We start from the raw sequence: 18,869 nt of genomic DNA on the forward strand, positions 1-18,869 counted from the left end.
GCTCATTATAGCGCAGTCAACAGAGGAACTAGTTTCTCACAAGAAAGCGCTTCTCGGTCATTTGGAAAGCCTGGGTCTTTCCGTGAACTGGGACAAGAGCTCTCTAACCCCCAGCCAGTCTATCACTTTCCTGGGTATAGATCTGGATTCGGCGGCGATGACGGCCAGACTGTCAACACAGCGCGCGCGCCGTGTTCGGCACCTCGCCGCTTCCGTTCAGGTGGGAAAAGTTTTTCCCCTAAAAACCTTTCAGAGGCTTTTGGGCCATATGGCGTCAGCCGCAGCGGTCCTGCAGCTGGGTTTACTTCGAATGCGCCCGCTTCAGTGCTGGCTAAAGTCGGAAGTGTCCCGCAAAGCATGGATTTCGGGCCGTGCACCAGTCAGAGTGACTCAGCGCTGCGTCTCAGCCCTGCAGCCCTGGCTGGCGGCCGAATGGTTTCAGCGGGGAGTGTCGATGGGGGTCATCGCACACCGCAAAGTGGTCTCGACAGATGCGTCCAACATGGGTTGGGGAGCGACTCACGAGGGCAGTCCGATTTGCGGCCGGTGGTCGAATACGGAGAAAAGCCTTCACATAAACTGTCTAGAGATGCTGGCGGTCGAGAAAGCGCTGAAGCACTTTCTACCACTCCTACGGGGACACCATGTGCTAGTCCGCTCGGACAACATGTCAGTAGTGTCTTACGTGAACCGCCAGGGCGGAATCAGATCCAGAGCCCTGCGCGCTCTCACAGAGCGCCTCCTATCCTGGGCTCAGGGCCCGCTGCGCTCCCTAAGGGCAGCTCATGTACCCGGTCGCTTCAACGACGGCCCGGACAGACTGTCCAGGGACAACGTTCCCCCAGGGGAATGGTCTCTACACCGCCAGACGGTCCAAGCGCTTTGGCATCGCTTTGGCAAAGCGGAGATCGACCTCTTCGCCGCGAGCGAGAACGCTCAGTGCCAGAGGTTTTTCTCGAAACACGAGGACGCGCTGGCCCAGACATGGCCCAGCGTTCCGCTGTATGCGTTCCCCCCGATCTCGATGCTGCCTCAAGTGCTAGCGAGGATCAGGGAGACGAACTGCGCAGCGCTCCTCATAGCCCCGCGCTGGGAAAACCAACCATGGTTTTCCGAGCTGATGAGGCTGACAGACACAGCCCCATGGCCGATCCCGGTGAGGAGAGATCTTCTCTCTCAAGCTCGAGGATCGATTCTGCATCCCCATCCAGAGCACTGGTCTCTGCATGCGTGGGAAATCAACGGATATTCGTTGATCTGCCAGAAGGGGTAATTAACACGATCACGCAGTCCAGAGCCCCCTCGACGAGGCGGCTCTATGCGTCTAAATGGTCAGTGTTTAACAAATGGTGTGTGGAAATGGGTTCTAATGCTCAGTCCTGTGGAGTCCCACAGGTATTGAACTTTCTCCAAGAGATGTTGGACGCGGGCAGGTCCCCCTCCACGCTCAAGGTTTACGTCGCGGCCATAGCAGCGTTCGCCGATTCGGCGCGCGGCCGCTCACTGGGCAGGGATGAACTCATCACCCGTTTCCTGCGAGGGGCCAGGAGGATGAACCCTCCCCGGCCCCCGTCAGTCCCTATTTGGGACCTGTCCCTGGTCCTAGAGTCCCTGAAAGTGCATCCGTTCGAGCCTTTGGACTCTGTGGAGTTGAAATACTTGACGCTTAAAACCGTTTTTCTGCTAGCTCTGGCTTCAGTCAAACGAGTGGGCGATTTGCATGCGCTGTCTGTCAGCGCGTCGTGCCTCGAGTTTGGACCTAACGACTCGTTAGCCATTCTCAAACCGAAGCACGGCTATGTCCCCAAAGTGTTAGGTACTCCCTTTAGGGCTCAAGTCATTACCCTATCGGCCCTGCCGTCATCCGGCAGTGAGGAGGGTGTCAACCGCCTTTGCCCGGTCAGGGCGTTAAGGTGTTATGTCACGCGCTCTGCAGCCTTCAGGCTCTCAGAGCAGCTTTTCGTTTCGTTTGGAGGGCGCGCTAAGGGTCGCGCCGCCTCGAAACAGACGCTATCCAGATGGATAGTGGACGCTATTGCGGCAGCATATGCGTCAAAAGACCTGCAATGTCCGTTGGGCATACGGGCTCATTCCACCAGAGGCATGGCCTCATCGTGGGCATGGTCCAGCGGGATTTCCATTCATGACATTTGTATGGCGGCGGGCTGGGCGTCCCCCTCCACTTTTGTTAGGTTTTATAACCTGGAAGTTCCCGCTCTGCAGGCGAAACTTCTGTCAGTCTAGTCGTGTTCATGTCCTGCCCATATGCGCAGGTTGTACTATTGACTAGCTTGTCTGTTGAGCCGCACGCTCAGGGTCAGTATACATAGACCGGCCTTGCCGTTCGTGCGTTCCCTAGATGTGCTTATGAACATGTGTTGGCCCGCACCGCTGGCCACCTGTTTTTCACCTCTATGCTCTTCATAGAGTCATATGTGATTGTTAGGCTCGCACGGCGTGGACAAGGGGTTCCCGCAGCGTAAGCAAGCTTACGCAATACGAGAGAACCTCTCGTAAGAGAACGATACTCGGTTACTCACGTAACCTCGGTTCTCTCTAGAGAGGGAACGAGTATTGCGTTCCCTGCCGTGCTTGAAGCCTGTAGCTCGTGTCGCTTCATTCGACAGAAAACAGAGAATATAGCCTACGAGCCTTCCTTATATATGCTCTGACGCCGCCCATTCTGGCGGGCTGTGACGCGCTAGGGCGCGCGCGCCCTCATTGGGCGTGACGTCACGCCAGGCTCACTGGTAGGCTTAAGCAGTTGCCGCGCGGCAGCCAATGAGCGCGCAGTATGCCGCTCTAGCTCAGCTGCCCGCAGCTGCACTGCGTTGACAAAAAATGAAATTAAGGATAATTTTTGGCTTCAGTATCTCGAGAAAAGAAGACTTTCCCGCAGCGTAAGCAAGCTTACGCAATACTCGTTCCCTCTCTAGAGAGAACCGAGGTTACGTGAGTAACCGAGTATCGTTTTAATTAAACCTTTTAAGTTGCGAAAATTATTTTGTAGAGTTCTGTTGATATAATAATGTTGATCATTACATCAACTTAATATTGTCTGTAATTTAAACTCAAATTTCTGTGTTAATTATTATTATCGTTATTTTTTAATTAGGTTGTAGTAACTTAATGAAATTGTCTTGATAACTTAGGAAATTAGGCAGTGGAGTTCTAGTTCCCGGCATGCTTTGCATAGGACTGGATAAGGAGAATAAATGTTGAAATTGAGTGTTAATTTATTTGTTTTTAGTGAAGAGAAAGACCTGTTAGTGTTAAATGCTGTTATGTTTGACATTTAAAAGAGTTTTTGTGGTTACCATTATGCTGAAGAGTAGATACATAAAGGTAAACACATTGACTCTATAAGCAATGACTGCGCTAATGCCAGTGACGAGTAATACCTTGCTTGTTCATTAAATATACATGTTATGTTAGCATGTGCTATGATAGCTGTTGATTTGAACTGACATAGATAAGATTAATTGGTCCCAGGGTTACAACTCTGGAAGTTGCAGTGGCTTAATTTTTTTGAGGAATCAACTTAAAAATTTGTGTTTATACAAATTATTAAGTTCCTCTAACTCTATGTAGTTTGCTGGTTGAAGAATTCACTCAAATATAACTCAAAAAAATTGATGCAAACATTCTTTTTTAGAATGTAGGAAAGCACATCCAACACATGAATGCATATTAGATCACATATTTGTCTTTAAATGCACACATTTATCTGGCTGATCTGATGCCTTACAATGTTAAACATTACTATGTTTTATGTTTTGGAAAGAAGTCTCTTATGCTCATCAAGCCTGCATTTATTTGATCAAAAATACTGAAAAAAAACAGTAATATTGTGAAATATTATTACAATTTTAAAAACTTTAAAATGTAATTTATTTCTGCAATGCAAAGCTGAATTTTCATCAGCCATTAATCCAGTATTCTGTGTCACATGATATATATATCCTCACATATATATATATATTAGGTCCTACTATCCTACTTATTAGAGAAAAAAAAAAGAAAAAAAAAAGTTATTAAGCAGTGTGTTGTCAAAGTTGGTATTGTGGCTTTATAAATGGTCAGACGCTTGTGTGTGTCATCATATTATTGACATTTTACCAAAAATCAAGCTCAAATGGAATTACACGATTTTTTAGCAGTGAATGTTGGAGATTTTTATCCCTCATAAGAACAGCCTAATCTGGGGCAGTTTTTACAGACAGTTTGCAAATCCACAATCTATAAAAATAATGTTTTTAATTTCTGGAATAAAATTAATTTTGCATAAATTTAGAGTGCCAGATAGCCAATAATAATAGACAGCCAACAATAATAATAGTAATACTACTACTACTACTTCTAATAATAATAATAATAATAATAATAACTATTAAATAAATACAATTCTTGAAAAGAAACGCTGAAGTAATTTGGCAAAATCGTTTATTAATTCTTAGGATTCTTTAAAAAATAAAAAATGGATTCAATTAAGAAAATTGATTCGCTGCTTATTTATAGTTCAAAAATGTTTGCAGAATCAAAGGCATGTGGTGCAACCAACAAGTACAAAAATGCAGAAAATAACTTTGCTTTTTATTACTTTTATGTTTACAGTACAGTCATCAAATTGAAAGCAAAATGAATACATTTCTAAAAACTTGGCAAAATGTGTTTTTTAATTTTTTTTTTCCTTTAAATCAGTAACACTTATTTGTTATTGAACTTTACACCAAAGAGAGAAATGCAATGAAAGTTTGTTTTAAACTGTTGCTTAAAGCTTCACTGTGCTTATCTTCCCTTTGGTCTCATGAGGACGAGAACTAGTCTGCTCAGTTGACATGCTCTGACATGAAACTTAACAAGCAGACACACACATGCACTGATATTACTGCCATAATGAAAGCCACAGGGAGATGGAGTGAGGTGTGACTAACACATGAACACATGAGTTACTCTCTCACTAGAGATCTGACCACTCTGCAAGTAAATGCTACCACTCTAAACCACAATTTCTGACCTTCTCAGCCAAATGTGATCCGTCAAGCCCAGGGGTGGCGGCATACAGTGTGCATGTGAACACTCTCTCATTGACTCTTCGCTGCACCATCTGCGTGCCATGAGTGTTCTGTATTGATGCAGAGGTGGTATATTTTCAGCATGGTCAAGATTTTGAACAGTTACACATATTGGATCAGTAGCCATAGAAAAAAAAGCAGTTTGCATATTAATGGCTGTATTTGAAGTGTCTAAATTTAGACGTGCCTGAAACTGAGCGCGAGAAGGATTCCTAATTTAGTCTAGTAAGTTGTTGCACGCACACATAGATGCACAATCCACCCATGCAGATTCATTTAAGCTGAGGAAAGAATATCAAAATGGATAATCCCTGCTAGGGTTTGCATTTATTGAAATAAGCCGTGCGGTACTGTCATAAACGTACAGATCAAAAAACAAACAGAATTGCATTTCAGGGCCATGGTGAGATCTAAATAAAACACAGAAATGAAAGTAGGTCATAGAGTAACTGGTGTGGCAAAGAGCCCTGCTTCTGTAGGGAAAGTAGTACATAAGTCTCTCACTCTGTACTCAGCTCTCTGTCCCTGTTGGGGTAGTACACTTTCAAACATGAACATTGTATGAAAGTGCACTCAAGAGTGATGCTGTCTGTCTGTGTGTGTGTGTGTGTGTGTGTGTGTGTGTGTGTGTGTGTGTGTGTGTGTGTGTGTTTGTGTGCGCGCATTACTTGTAGGTTTAGATCAGTGTTAAATAAAGCAAAGAAAACATGCTTCTCCAATCATGCATTTGATGCAGATTGTTTTTGCCATTCGTCTCCAGAAAGAAAAAATAAAATAGTTATTAGAAGTGCTCTCTTTGTGTTTTATGTTTGTTTGATATAGTTTTGAAAACATTTAACATGATTCTTGTCATGCGGTGTAACCATCAAGTAAAAAGTAATAACATTTTAAAATGTAATGAAAATGTAATGATTCTTGTCATGCGGTGTAACCATCAAGTAAAAAGTAATAACATTTTATTTAGCGATTTATTTACAGACATACAGTAAACAGGTCTCTCTATGACATCATTTCCTTTTTTTCCAGTATGGTTTCAGCTTTGTTGGTTGCACAACATGACAAAAATGTTGAAAATAGTAATAAGCAATGAAGCTGTTTTTAAGGGCTGTCAATTGATTTAAAAAAACAAACAAAAAAACAAACAAAAAAAAAAAACGGAAGTTGAGTTAATTGCGTAAATTATTTAAAAAAATTTAATCAGTTACTCGTTACTTTATGCAACCTTGTTTTTATTTTCATTTCGTCAAACTTCTTAAGGTTTTCATTTCAAGAATTGTATTCTTTCAATGATGATTTTTTGTTGGTTTGTTTGTTGTAATATCAAGACAGTTGCATCACCCTGACATTTCTGTCTCCCCATATATATATATATATATATATATATATATATATATATATATATATATATATATATATATATATATATATATATATACACACACAAAAAAATTACACCTAGAAATTTAGAGGATTTCTTCAGTGAAAGCTACTAATAAGGCTTGAATTACATGTGTAGTATCCCTGGAGAAACTATGAGTTAGGTGTTAGATAATAGTAATTAGTAATTGGGTCAGTTTATTTTTAGTTTTGAATCAGATTTTTTTTTTTTAAGTGATGATGATAAAATCTAATCCTTGTATTTTTTCTCTCTCAGATGGGGAGGGAGAGGGACAGCTGTCCCCTCCTGTTGGAGCTGGAATCAACAGTAACAGCTGGAGCTTCCGCTACGGTGCGGGCCCCGGCTACGGTCCTCCACAAGCCCTGAAGCCGGGAGAGATTCCTCCTGAAGCCTTCATCATTCCCGGCTCCCCTGCCATCATCTCCATCCGGCAGGACCCAGGTGCTGTTGATGAGAAGGGCGAGTTCATCACCTTCGGAAAGAAAGAGGAGTCCAAGAAGAAGAAAAAGAAGAAGAAGGAAAAGAAGGACAAGAAGGATAAAGGGAAAGATGATGGCGAAGAGTAATGAAGAACGTCTACAATATTACAGCGATCAACTTGTGTTTGTAGCAAACGCTGACAGAAAGAGGAAACCAAAAATACTGAAAATGTAAAGAGAGAAAGATCCTTCTATATACCATACCTACCAATTCAAGTGAACATAAAAATCACAAATTAACCCTGTAAACATGTTTCCTTGACTCTGATTGGCTATTTTTCTAACTCTACTCTATTGTGCAGAAATTTATCAGCAATGTCTGCAAAATGCAAACCAAGTCTGCGTGCACCTTGTGAATGACATTTTCAACCACATCAAGGGAAGTCCCTCTCCTCTTTTAAAAGGATCAAACAAATGTCCAGTTAAACTGGATATTAACTCCTGTCATACCAAGAGTTTTCTCTGACTCCATCCCTGCCTTCCTCCCTCAACTTCAAATGGGGAAGAAACAACCTCCCCTGGCCCCGTCTCACGCCTTGATCTGCTGGAAACAAAACTTTGTAAAAGACACACAAAAAAAAGACACAAATCTAACTGCAATTATCAGAAAGACCAGTGTCTGATTTCTAGAGCAGATCTAAAGTAAACCTCTGCAGAGATGGGAATGTAGCAGCAAAATCCAAGACACTTGCTTTACACTCAGAAAAAAAGCTTCTTTCCTGCTCCTAAACTAACGCTGAAATCGCAGTATATTTTATAAGAGCAAGTAAATCTCATCTTATATAGTCCAAAATCATGCACAGACAAATTACGTGCATACAGCTAAAGAGATTCTTGCTCTCTAATACATAGGCTCTCCACTCGCTGTAAAGCTAAACCCACAACAGGACTGAAGCACAACAGCCTCTCAAAAGTCTGTAAAATAGTAGAATGGATGCTTGTTGCTTCTTTTCAAACACACCTACTTCCTTTGCTGCTGTTTTGAATGTTTGATAGACGTCATCCCACTTTCTGCCGGCTTAATGTCTTAGTCCAGCTTCTTGCCCTCACCTACTGCTTGTAACTTTTGCATATCTCATTTTGCCAACCTCCCTTTATCTGGTGTGCTGTGCTGGCCCCATGTCAGTACTGCCCCCTGGTGGCTCGTATTGTACAGTGTGACAAGAAAGAGGTGAAAAATCAAGCCTGTGAAATTGCCAATATCATTTTCACTCCTTCTGCTGGAAACATAAGCACATGTACTGGCCCCTACATGCACACACAAACTCAATACACTCCAGTGTTTATGCTCTCACAGCAGTGGAACCATCATGGACTATGTAGCCAAGCTTATTGTGGAGATGTTTAGCTATGGCGTATGGTGCTTTATAGGGCAATGATAGAGGGTGAGTGGAGATTAGACTGAAAAGACCACAGTAGTGGACAGAACAGATTTTTTCTACTGTATATAATCAATGGCGAGACATAGCTTCATGACATAGTTGTTGTAAATAATGGGATTTTTTTTTAACATTCAGAGGGATCACATCTCTCTTTTCTTTCCCTTCTAAGTCTGTAGAGGTACTGTTCAGTAAAGGAAAGATGTTTGTGCTGCTATGAGACCATATCATCACAAAGCGCTCACACACACACACACACACACACACACACACACACACACACACACACACACACACACACACACACACACACACACACACACACACACACACACACACACACACACACACACACACACACTCACTCAAGTCTCTTTCAGGTGTGGTTCAGTGCTGTCAGATCACCAAGTGACTGTTTTGCATGTTAAACGCAATTAAAACAAAAATTATATATAGATATAAATGAACAGATATGTTTTTCATAATTATTTTTTTCTCATTTAAGATGGAACTGGAGATGTGTATCGTCTCTGCTGAAGTATGTAGACATAAATCAAATTATTCACTCAGACATACTCAAACATAAACTGATTACATACATGCATAGAGTGTACAAAGAAGACACAGAACCGATGTCTGCTCTGTGGCGATCAACGTTAACATTAACATTCTAGATATATGTAAGCTGTAGTGTTATGGTCTAAATTGCTTTTCTTTACAACTTTATGATTTTTGCAACTTGAAAGGATCAATCCTTCGTTTTGTGCTAGGCTTTGAAATCAATAACACTGTATTGTGAACAAGTTCATACATCCCTATGATATAAGCCTCTTCCTTCTGGAAAAAAAAAATACAAAAAAAAATACAAAATACAAAAATGTCAAAAAATTATAAAAGAGAAATAAAAAGGGTCTATGTATTCTGCTTGTGTGTAGTAATTATATATAAATTCATCCAGTGCCTAAGTGGCACTATGCTTTTGACTTTGACGGTGCAAATATGTTGGACAAGATTTTTGTACACCTGCTCATCAGTGTAATGGTGTTTATTATTTTATATTACTTTATGAAATCTGGTAATGTGTTTTGTTTATAAATCACAAATAAAGTTTTCTTTCATAAGTATTTAAGGTTTTTCTGTGGTTTTGATTTTACCTATCTATATTGTCAGTAATAGCATTATTTATACAATATTCTCTATTAAATATTTTCTTCATTTTCTGCACTACATATGTCCACATATGGATTTTTATCTTAAACATCCGAAGTGCTGACCCATTTTTTTTACCAGTTGGATATTTGTCATAAATCTGGTTCCCAAAGATAAGCTTATTTTACAGTGGCAGGCCATATGGTAACTTGTCTGAGCTTTCTATTTTAAGACTTTCAGGCTGTTAAGAATAGATGGACCTGAACGTTTCACCTGCACAAAATACAACTTCTTCTGAAACAAACTGCCCTTGATTTGTTGATTTGTTCAAATAGGATTGAGCTATATGTTTGCATGTTTGGTTGGGGAATTATTTGAAGAGAATTCCAAAACTGTTTTAAATGTTTTATAATACTGGAACGAGAATACTTTGAAAAACAATACAATTAGGCAGACTTGGTGAAGGGTAAATAGTGTGTGCTTTGGAACTGTCATCTTTCTGATCATGATGCTTCAGCAAGATTCTTATTTATTCTTTTTTATTTGCTCGTTGTACACATAAAACACAAAGGCAAGGCATTGGTCTCGGATTAATGAACGTCAGATGTGTGCTGACTGTTACGAAGGAGACCGAATGTGTGCAGTTCAACAAAATATCTTTTTACCAGTCATTGTCTTCTCTAATGTGCAATCTTTTATATTTGTTTGACATTCCATTGCTGTGTACTGAATACATTTTGAAATAAAATGTCATCCTACGCACGTAATAGCACATTACAAGAGTTTTGTCCGGCGACTACTGCGTAGCTATCCATGGTGCTGAAATACATGTGTGTCCGTTAGTGGCGTGTGTAGCTAGTATGAACAACACCAATAATGTATATTGATGTAGTTCTAAAAAAAATATATATACGATATAAATGACCAGTATAAATGCTCACAAAAGTTAGAGTATGTATTTAAAATATAAACCCTTTTAAATACTTTGTCATAATACTGCGCTTCTGTTGGTTTATCTGCAGTGTGAGAAAAAAAACTATTTTGTTTTAAATATTTTGTTTGTATTGAGGGTTTTGAAGGAATCACTTCTCTATTAGTCAATATTAATGTTTCAAGGTTATATTTGATATGCCATGCGAGAATGTAATTTAAACCCACATTATGAGACACATCTCTGTAAATATGAAGCGTCTGCACAAACCATACATTTAACCTCACAAGCTGTTTACCTAAACTCAACTGAACCACACAGTGTCGCTGTTGATTAACTCTGTTTTTTGGGGGGCATAAGTACACACCCATTTGGTGCGAATATTTTTTCTATTCTGTTAACAACAGTCATTTGTCGAAATAGCAGTGCTATCCACGCAAATCAGTTGTTTGTGAGGAAGATTTCGAAACAGCGTTTTTACTTTATTACATACAAGAAAACATGGCGAAAACGTCTAAATTGTGTTGGGCCAAATGGCGATTATGGATAACGTCGCTTCTCTTCTGCGTTACCAATGCTGATGTTCGTTATTCTGTGCCGGAGGAAACAAAGACAAAATATGTTATTGGAAGTCTAAGTAAGGAGCTTCATTTGGATTCTAATCGCTTGAGGTTTCGCAAAGCCCGTTTGGATTACCAAGGGGAGAGAAGGTACTGTGATGTAGACCTAGATTCTGGAAATCTTTTTGTTTCGGAACGAATCGACCGAGAGATGCTATGCGGTACAACATCCCCCTGTCTCATGCACTTTGAATTTATTCTTGAAAATCCTTTAGAGCTTCATAACGTTGTTTTGGAGGTCCAGGACATCAATGACAACCCTCCTATTTTCCCCAAAGATTCAATTAAACTTGAGATAAGCGAAGCGGCACCGACGGGAAGCAAATTACAAATAGCTCGCGCACGGGATTTGGATGTTGGAATTAATTCAGTTCAGACGTATATTCTCAGTCAAAACAAACATTTTGTTCTTGATACAAAATCAAATAAAGACAGGCATGTGGACATTGTTTTGAAAAACAGCCTGGATAGAGAGACAAAGGGAGAGCATTCCTTGATTTTGTCAGCTGTCGATGGGGGAAATCCTCCAAAATCTGGAACTGTTGTTATTGAAGTACGCGTGTTAGACATGAATGATAATGCACCAGTGTTTTCTCAGCCTTTATACAAGACTCGTTTATCTGAAAATTCAGCACTCGGAACGTCTGTGATCAAAATTACTGCAACCGATTTGGATGAGGGTGCAAATGGGCAAATAACGTATTACATCAATCACCTATCCGACAACACAAAAGAATTGTTTCAAATTGACGAAAATTATGGAGAAATATCTGTTACTGGACAGTTGGACCACGAGAAGGCCTCCTCGTTCGAGATGGAAGTGCAGGCGGAGGATGGTGGAGGTCAGACAGGCCACTGTAAAGTTGTTATTGAAATAGATGATGTCAATGACAACGCGCCGGTTATATCTGTAAAGTCTCTAAAAGACCAAATCCCAGAAAACATCCCACCTGGTTCAGAGATCGCAGTGATAAACGTAAAGGACCAGGATTCAGGTGAGAATAGCCTGGTTACTTGTTCCATTTCGACGAGTCTGCCATTTCAACTACAGCCGTACATCAAGTCTTATTTCATTATCACAACAACTAGTTCGCTTGATCGAGAACAATTCGAAAATTACAATGTGACAATAACAGCAAAGGACGGAGGTACACCCCCCTTATTCTCCAATATAACTCTGAACATACGAGTTTCAGACATCAACGACAACTCCCCTACATTTGAGTTACAGAATTATGATGTTTATATAAGTGAAAATAACAAACCAGGCACTTCTGTTTGTTCTGTCAGTGCAAATGACCCAGACTGGAGACAGAACGGGACTGTACTGTACTCTCTGGTACCCAGTGAAGTCAATGGGGTCCCAGTGTCCTCATTTCTGTCTGTTAATGGAGATACAGGGGTGATTCATGCTGTAAGATCATTTGACTATGAGCAGTTCAGAAACTTCAGTGTCAAAGTTGTTGCCAGAGACAATGGTTCTCCTCCACTCAGCAGTAACGTGACTGTGAAAGTCTTCATAACAGATGAGAATGATAACTCTCCACAGATATTATACCCTGTTCCAGATGGAAAGTCTTTAATGACTGAAATGGTCCCTAAAGCGACTCTCTCAGGCTCTCTGGTCTCCAAGGTGATCGCTGTAGATGCTGACTCTGGACAGAACGCATGGCTGTCCTATCAGATCTTGAAATCTACTGATCCGGGACTTTTCTCCATTGGTCTCCATAGTGGAGAGATCAAAACACAACGAGACATTTCTGAATCTGACAATATGAAGCAGAACCTTGTTATTTCAGTGAAGGATAACGGGCAGCCGTCTCTATCTACAACCTGTGCTGTGAATTTACTGATTTCTGACAACCTTTCTGAAGTTCCTGAACTTAAAGATATGACTTATGAGGACAGTAACTCTAAAGTAACGTCATACTTGATCATTGCATTAGTCTCCGTGTGCACCTTCTTCCTGACGTTCATCATACTGATCTTGGCAGTGAAGTTTTGTCACAGGAGAAAGCCCAGACTGTTGTTTGATGGAGCAGTTGCTGTTCCCAGCGCCTATCTGCCTCCCAACTATGCAGAGGTGGATGGAGCAGGAACTCTCCGCAGCTCTTACAATTATGACGCATATCTAACCACAGGCTCGCGCACAAGTGACTTCAAGTTTGTGACATCGTATAATGAAAACACGCTTCCTGCTGGTGGCACTCTGGAACACAATACTCAGTTTGGCTCGAGCATGATAACACTAGATGTAACTGGAATTGAAGATGAGGTAAGAGAGGATTAACTCCTCTGGACTAATTTTTATTGTTATTATGCTTTTCGTGGTGTCTCCGCTGATTATATATTTTTAAATGTTATTAGCATTAATAAAACGCTGTATTACATTTGTATAAAAATACTATTTTAGGGGCAGATACAAGCTCACACATCACGGATCTACATAATTCACACATCACCGACAGCATGCATATTTGACACGTTCCCTTTAAGAAGGAGTTCAAGAGAGAGTATGGGGGGTTGGTAGATGTGCGTTTTCTGATATATAAGTTTAATAAAAAAACAACTGTTGTTGTTCTCACGCTGCAGTCCTGCCTCCGTGTATTTTTGATAGCTCAAAAAGCTACAGTATCATCATTCTTAATTTACCGCATTTCATATTATTTGATCTATTAATGCTTTTTGCCGCTGCTGATGAAAACAATTGAAATGGACCATGTAGGTCGAGAATTTCTGATCTCACAAATGTTTACTTCCTACAGACCTTTTACAGCACTTGAACGCTGCATTCATCAATTCTGGACACTGTTACGTCATATGTCTAGGGGTTTTTAGCAGAACACAACAAGATTAAGGAGAACATTCACATGGGCCCTGCCACAGCAAAACAACAAGGTCCTTTTTTAACAGTTTTGTTAAAGGCTCACAATATATAGCAAGGTTTCTTGTGAATAAACCGTACAACTTAGGGAAACTCCTCCTCCATAACAAAGAATGCAGGAGGGGGCAATGCCAAAATATCAAACACAAGTTTAGTCTACCTTGGGACTACATTAGTTAATCCCTTACTAAGCCTGTCACAGAAAAGAACAAATCAAGAACAGAAATGTACGCTCACTCCCTAGCCACAAACCAGGGGAAAACAGAGGATCACAATATAAAATGGCGCCCTCCCTACCGTTCCCAAGTTATAAAGAAAAAACAACAATCAGGAGGATAACGGCTTAACTGGTAAAGCAAAAAAAAAAAAAATAATAATAATAATAATAAAAAAAAAAAAAAAAAAAAAAAAACAAGGCACCTGTACAATAGCAAAGTTGAGTTGTAGACTGGGGCATCTCACAATAAAGCAACAGTACCTTAGGCTCAAGCGTTTAGCAGTGAACGAGCAAAGGCAACAGTACTCTGGACAAAACCATTCAATAGCAGACCAAAGGGGGGAAATTCAAACAATTAAACAGATTAGAAAAAAGAACGTTTATTTAATATGATTTCAAAGCTAAGTAAGTGCTTTCTTGTCCAATGTCTTTGAGGGCATCAGGTTTCAGCACGACATGCACGGACAGCGACATCGCTATCTGTTGTACTTTATCTCTGAATGCCTGACATTTTTAGTTCCTTTCCAATATATATAGATGTATGTAAATTATTATTTTACAAAAAAAAAAAAAAAAAAAAAAACGCTTAGACAAAAATAAGACTTCCCTTGGTTATTCACTGTTGTCTTTATAAACACATGAAAGATGCAATGAACAGAAAAATACTCACAGTGTCGCCATTCACCAAGAGTGCAGACTGATGCGTCTCTCCTCCCACACTTAATGTATGCAGTATGAGCTCTTTCTGGTAGAATAAACGCCGCACAAAATGGAGTAACAGTCCGTCGATGACGATAGAATTTTTGGAATAACATCGTCAAAAGATTAATTTGCCCTTGCGCAGGTGTGACATTAACCTTCAAAAATGGGATGCAGACTATTTTCAGTTCCTCTCTTTGCGTTTTTCGTCGCTCTCCTTCTGTTTCCTATGAAACTCGTCTGTGCAGATCTGAGCTACAATATTCCGGAAGAAACGAAGCGCCAGTATGTGATTGGAAATATAGCCAAGGATCTCAGGATGGATGTGAAACAATTATCTGCTCGTAAAGCTCGGATAGAAATGGAGGAAAGCAGCAAACGGTATTGTGATATTAATTTGAATACTGGTGATTTAATCGTGGCAGAGACAATAGACCGAGAAGAGCTTTGTGGTTCTCGAATGTCCTGCATTCTCAGTTATGAGCTCGTCCTGGAAAACCCTCTTGAAGTGCACCGGATAATTCTGCAAATTCAGGATATAAATGACAATGTGCCACGATTTCCAAATGAGCGTATTAATTTTGAAATTAGAGAATCAGCAGACAAAGGCCAGCGATTCCGTTTGCATGAGGCTCATGACTCAGATATTGGACATAACGCGGTCAATGGCTATTCACTGGAGAGAAACACACATTTTGTTTTGAATGTTCATGATAGTGCAGATGGAGGGAAATACGCAGAACTCGTGTTGGAAAAGGAGCTGGATCGTGAACAGCAGAAGGAGATAGATATGATCCTCACAGCCACTGATGGTGGTTCACCGCAGAGATCTGGCACTGCTGTCATACACATCACTGTTCTAGATGCCAATGATAATGTCCCAGTATTTAGTCAGCCTGTTTATAAGGTCACTCTGGCTGAAAATGCTCCTTCAGGAACAGAAATAATCAGAGTGAGCGCCACTGATGCTGATGAAGGTCCAAACGGGGAAGTGACGTATGACTTCAGCAGAATTTCAGATAAAGCTGCAAAAATATTTTCTATTGATAAAACAACAGGACAACTTCTGGTGACTGGAGAAATTGATTATGAAAATGAAAAAGACTATGAAATAGGAATTCATGCCCAAGACACATTTGGGTTGTCATCGACTGCTAAAGTTATCATAGATATAACTAATATTAATGATAATCCACCTAGAATCATCCTTAAATCTTTGAATAACCCGATACCTGAAAACTCTGATCCAGGTACTGAAGTGGGAATCATTAATGTTCAAGACAAAGACTCAGGAGAAAACCGGCAGATTCGTTGCTCTGTTCAGCAAAATGTTCCTTTCAAACTCAACCCATCTGTTAAAAACTATTTCTCTCTAGTAACTACAAAAGCTCTAGACCGAGAGAAAGAATCTGATTACAACATTACCATCACAGCCACAGATGGAGGATCTCCACCATTATCCACATCCATGACAATTCATTTATTTGTCTCAGATGTGAATGACAATCCTCCTGTATTTGAGCAGCAGACATACAGTGCTTATATAAGTGAAAATAACAAACCAGACACTTCTGTTTGTTCTGTCAGTGCAAATGACCCAGACTGGAGACAGAACGGGACTGTACTGTACTCTCTGGTTCCCAGTGAAGTCAATGGGGTCCCAGTGTCCTCATTTCTATCTGTTAATGGAGATACAGGGGTGATTCATGCTGTAAGATCATTTGACTATGAGCAGTTCAGAAACTTCAGTGTCAAAGTTGTTGCCAGAGACAATGGTTCTCCTCCACTCAGCAGTAACGTGACTGTGAAAGTCTTCATAACAGATGAGAATGATAACTCTCCACAGATATTATACCCTGTTCCAGATGGAAAGTCTTTAATGACTGAAATGGTCCCTAAAGCGACTCTCTCAGGCTCTCTGGTCTCCAAGGTGATCGCTGTAGATGCTGACTCTGGACAGAACGCATGGCTGTCCTATCAGATCTTGAAATCTACTGATCCGGGACTTTTCTCCATTGGTCTCCATAGTGGAGAGATCAAAACAGAACGAGACATTTCTGAATCTGACAATATGAAGCAGAACCTTGTTATTTCAGTGAAGGATAACGGTCAGCCCTCTCTGTCTACAACCTGTGCTGTGAATTTACTGATTTCTGACAACCTTTCCGAAGTTCCTGAACTTAAAGATATGACTTATGAGGACAGTAACTCTAAAGTAGCATCATATTTGATCATTGCATTAGTTTCCGTGTGCACCTTCTTCCTGACGTTCATCATACTGATCTTGGCAGTGAAGTTTTGTCACAGGAGAAAGCCCAGACTGTTGTTTGATGGAGCAGTTGCTGTTCCCAGCGCCTATCTGCCTCCCAACTATGCAGAGGTGGATGGAGCAGGAACTCTCCGCAGCTCTTACAATTATGACGCGTATCTAACCACAGGCTCGCGCACAAGTGACTTCAAGTTTGTGAGATCGTATAATGAAAACACACTTCCTTTTGGTGGGACTCTAAAAAAGGAAGACAGTATTCAGTTTGGCTCTAGCATGATTACACTAGATGTTACAGGAATTGAAGATGAGGTAAGAGCAGCTTCACTCTTTTCGACCCTTTTTAATTTTTGTATTTTATGTTGTCTCCGCTGAAATTTTAATTGATATTTGCATTATTATCACATACTTTATTAGGGCGGTCCCTGTTTAAAAATGTAAAAGTATTTTGGGAAACATATTAGACCTCACGCTGTACTAGGCTACATATAAAACTCCTATCATCTCTAACTACTATCGTCTTTCTTCTTTTAATAACGAAGGCTATATTTAAATACTTTAAATCATGTAGGTCGCGAATTTCTGATCTCATACATATACTTCCTGCACACCTTTACCAATATTTGAAGGCTGCATTCATCAGTTCCGAAAAAAGGTCTGTTTTTAAAGAAAATGATCTGCATTTTTTTATTTATTTTTTCTATTATATTTTATTAATGTGAATTGCGGTCTGTTTTGATTAGAAAAAAATAACATGGAATTGGCTAGTTGGTCTCTGTTAGATTTAAGTTTTGTTGGTTTGTTTTCTTTTATGTTTTAGTTTAAAAAACAAGCTTAGTTCTTTGGTAAGTTTAGCGTAGATGGTTTGAAAGTGTTTGGACATTTATCATTGTGAGGCCAATAGTACAGTATATCCTACATGTGCGTGTAAACCTACTACAGAAGTTTGGTTGAAGCGATGAATAATAAATATATATATATATATATATATATATATATATATATATATATATATATATATATATATATATTTATTCAGCACCTCGAGCCTGGACAGCGAGAACACTCTCTGTTTACTTTTTCCTCTGAATGCGAGACCTTTTTTAGTTGGTCTCAAACCGGTTCCACGGAGGGCCTAGTGTATGCAGGTTTTCTCTTTTACCTTGAACCAGACTGATTGAGTAGGTCACTAATTGGTTAAGATCTCCCCTCACCTGGTAGTCTAGGTCTTAATTGGGCACTAATTGAAGGGAAAGACCAAAAACCTGCATACACTAGGCCCTCCGTGGAACCGGTTTGAGAACTCATATATTTATGTAAATGATTATTTTACAAAATTACGCGATGAAAAACACTACGGTTCCACTTGGTTGATCCCTGTATAGTCATTTCATACATGAAAGATGCAATTAACAGAAAAATGCTCACAGTGTCGCTATTCACCAAGAGTGCAGACTGATGCGTCTCTCCTCCCACACTTAATGTATGCAGTATGAGCTCTGTCTGGTAGAATAAACGCCGCACAAAATGGAGTGACCGTCCGTCGACGCCGAGAGAATTATTAGAATATCATCCGTCAAAGATTAATTACTTTTGGACAGGTGCAACATCAAACCTTCACAAATGGAATACAGATTATTTTCAGTTCATTTCTTTGCGTTTTTCGTTGCTCTCCTTCTGTTTCCTCTGACAATCGTCTCTGCAGATCTGAGCTACAATATTCCGGAAGAAACGAAGCGCCAGTATGTGATTGGAAATATAGCCAAGGATC

The 18,869-nt window shown here is 40.3% G+C and overlaps 3 protein-coding genes across 8 annotated transcripts in view; all 3 read left to right on the forward strand.

The window, feature by feature from the left end:
* The window catches only part of LOC308684031 (protocadherin alpha-C2-like), a gene marked incomplete at its 5' end in the record, with an annotated part of 69,998 nt that extends 60,549 nt beyond the window's left edge, over nt 1-9,449 (forward strand). For all 5 annotated transcript variants that reach the window (XM_081355025.1, XM_081355024.1, XM_081355023.1 and 2 more), the window contains one exon: nt 6,730-9,449. In XM_081355025.1, the coding sequence (XP_081211151.1) occupies nt 6,730-7,040 (311 nt within the window). In that variant the 3' untranslated portion in view covers nt 7,041-9,449. The remainder of the gene's footprint in view (nt 1-6,729) is intronic.
* Nucleotides 9,450-10,821: 1,372 nt separating this feature from the next.
* The window catches only part of LOC308684032 (protocadherin gamma-C5-like), a gene marked incomplete at its 5' end in the record, with an annotated part of 159,710 nt that continues 151,662 nt past the window's right edge, over nt 10,822-18,869 (forward strand). Inside the window, one exon of one of the 2 annotated variants that reach the window (XM_081355033.1) lies at nt 10,822-13,307. In XM_081355033.1, coding sequence (XP_081211159.1) covers nt 10,914-13,307 — 2,394 coding nt within the window. The remainder of the gene's footprint in view (nt 13,308-18,869) is intronic. The other variant, XM_081355034.1, reaches the window with a different exon arrangement.
* LOC308684178 (protocadherin beta-7-like) lies at nt 14,999-18,809 on the forward strand (the record flags this gene model as incomplete). Its single annotated transcript, XM_081355296.1, has 2 exons — nt 14,999-17,410; nt 18,804-18,809. The coding sequence occupies 2 exons, from the start codon at nt 14,999-15,001 to the stop codon at nt 18,807-18,809; spliced, it is 2,418 nt and encodes an 805-aa protein (XP_081211422.1).

Source organism: Scardinius erythrophthalmus (genome assembly GCF_964197995.2).
Source record: "Scardinius erythrophthalmus genome assembly, chromosome: 23".
NCBI classification, from domain to species: domain Eukaryota; kingdom Metazoa; phylum Chordata; class Actinopteri; order Cypriniformes; family Leuciscidae; genus Scardinius; species Scardinius erythrophthalmus.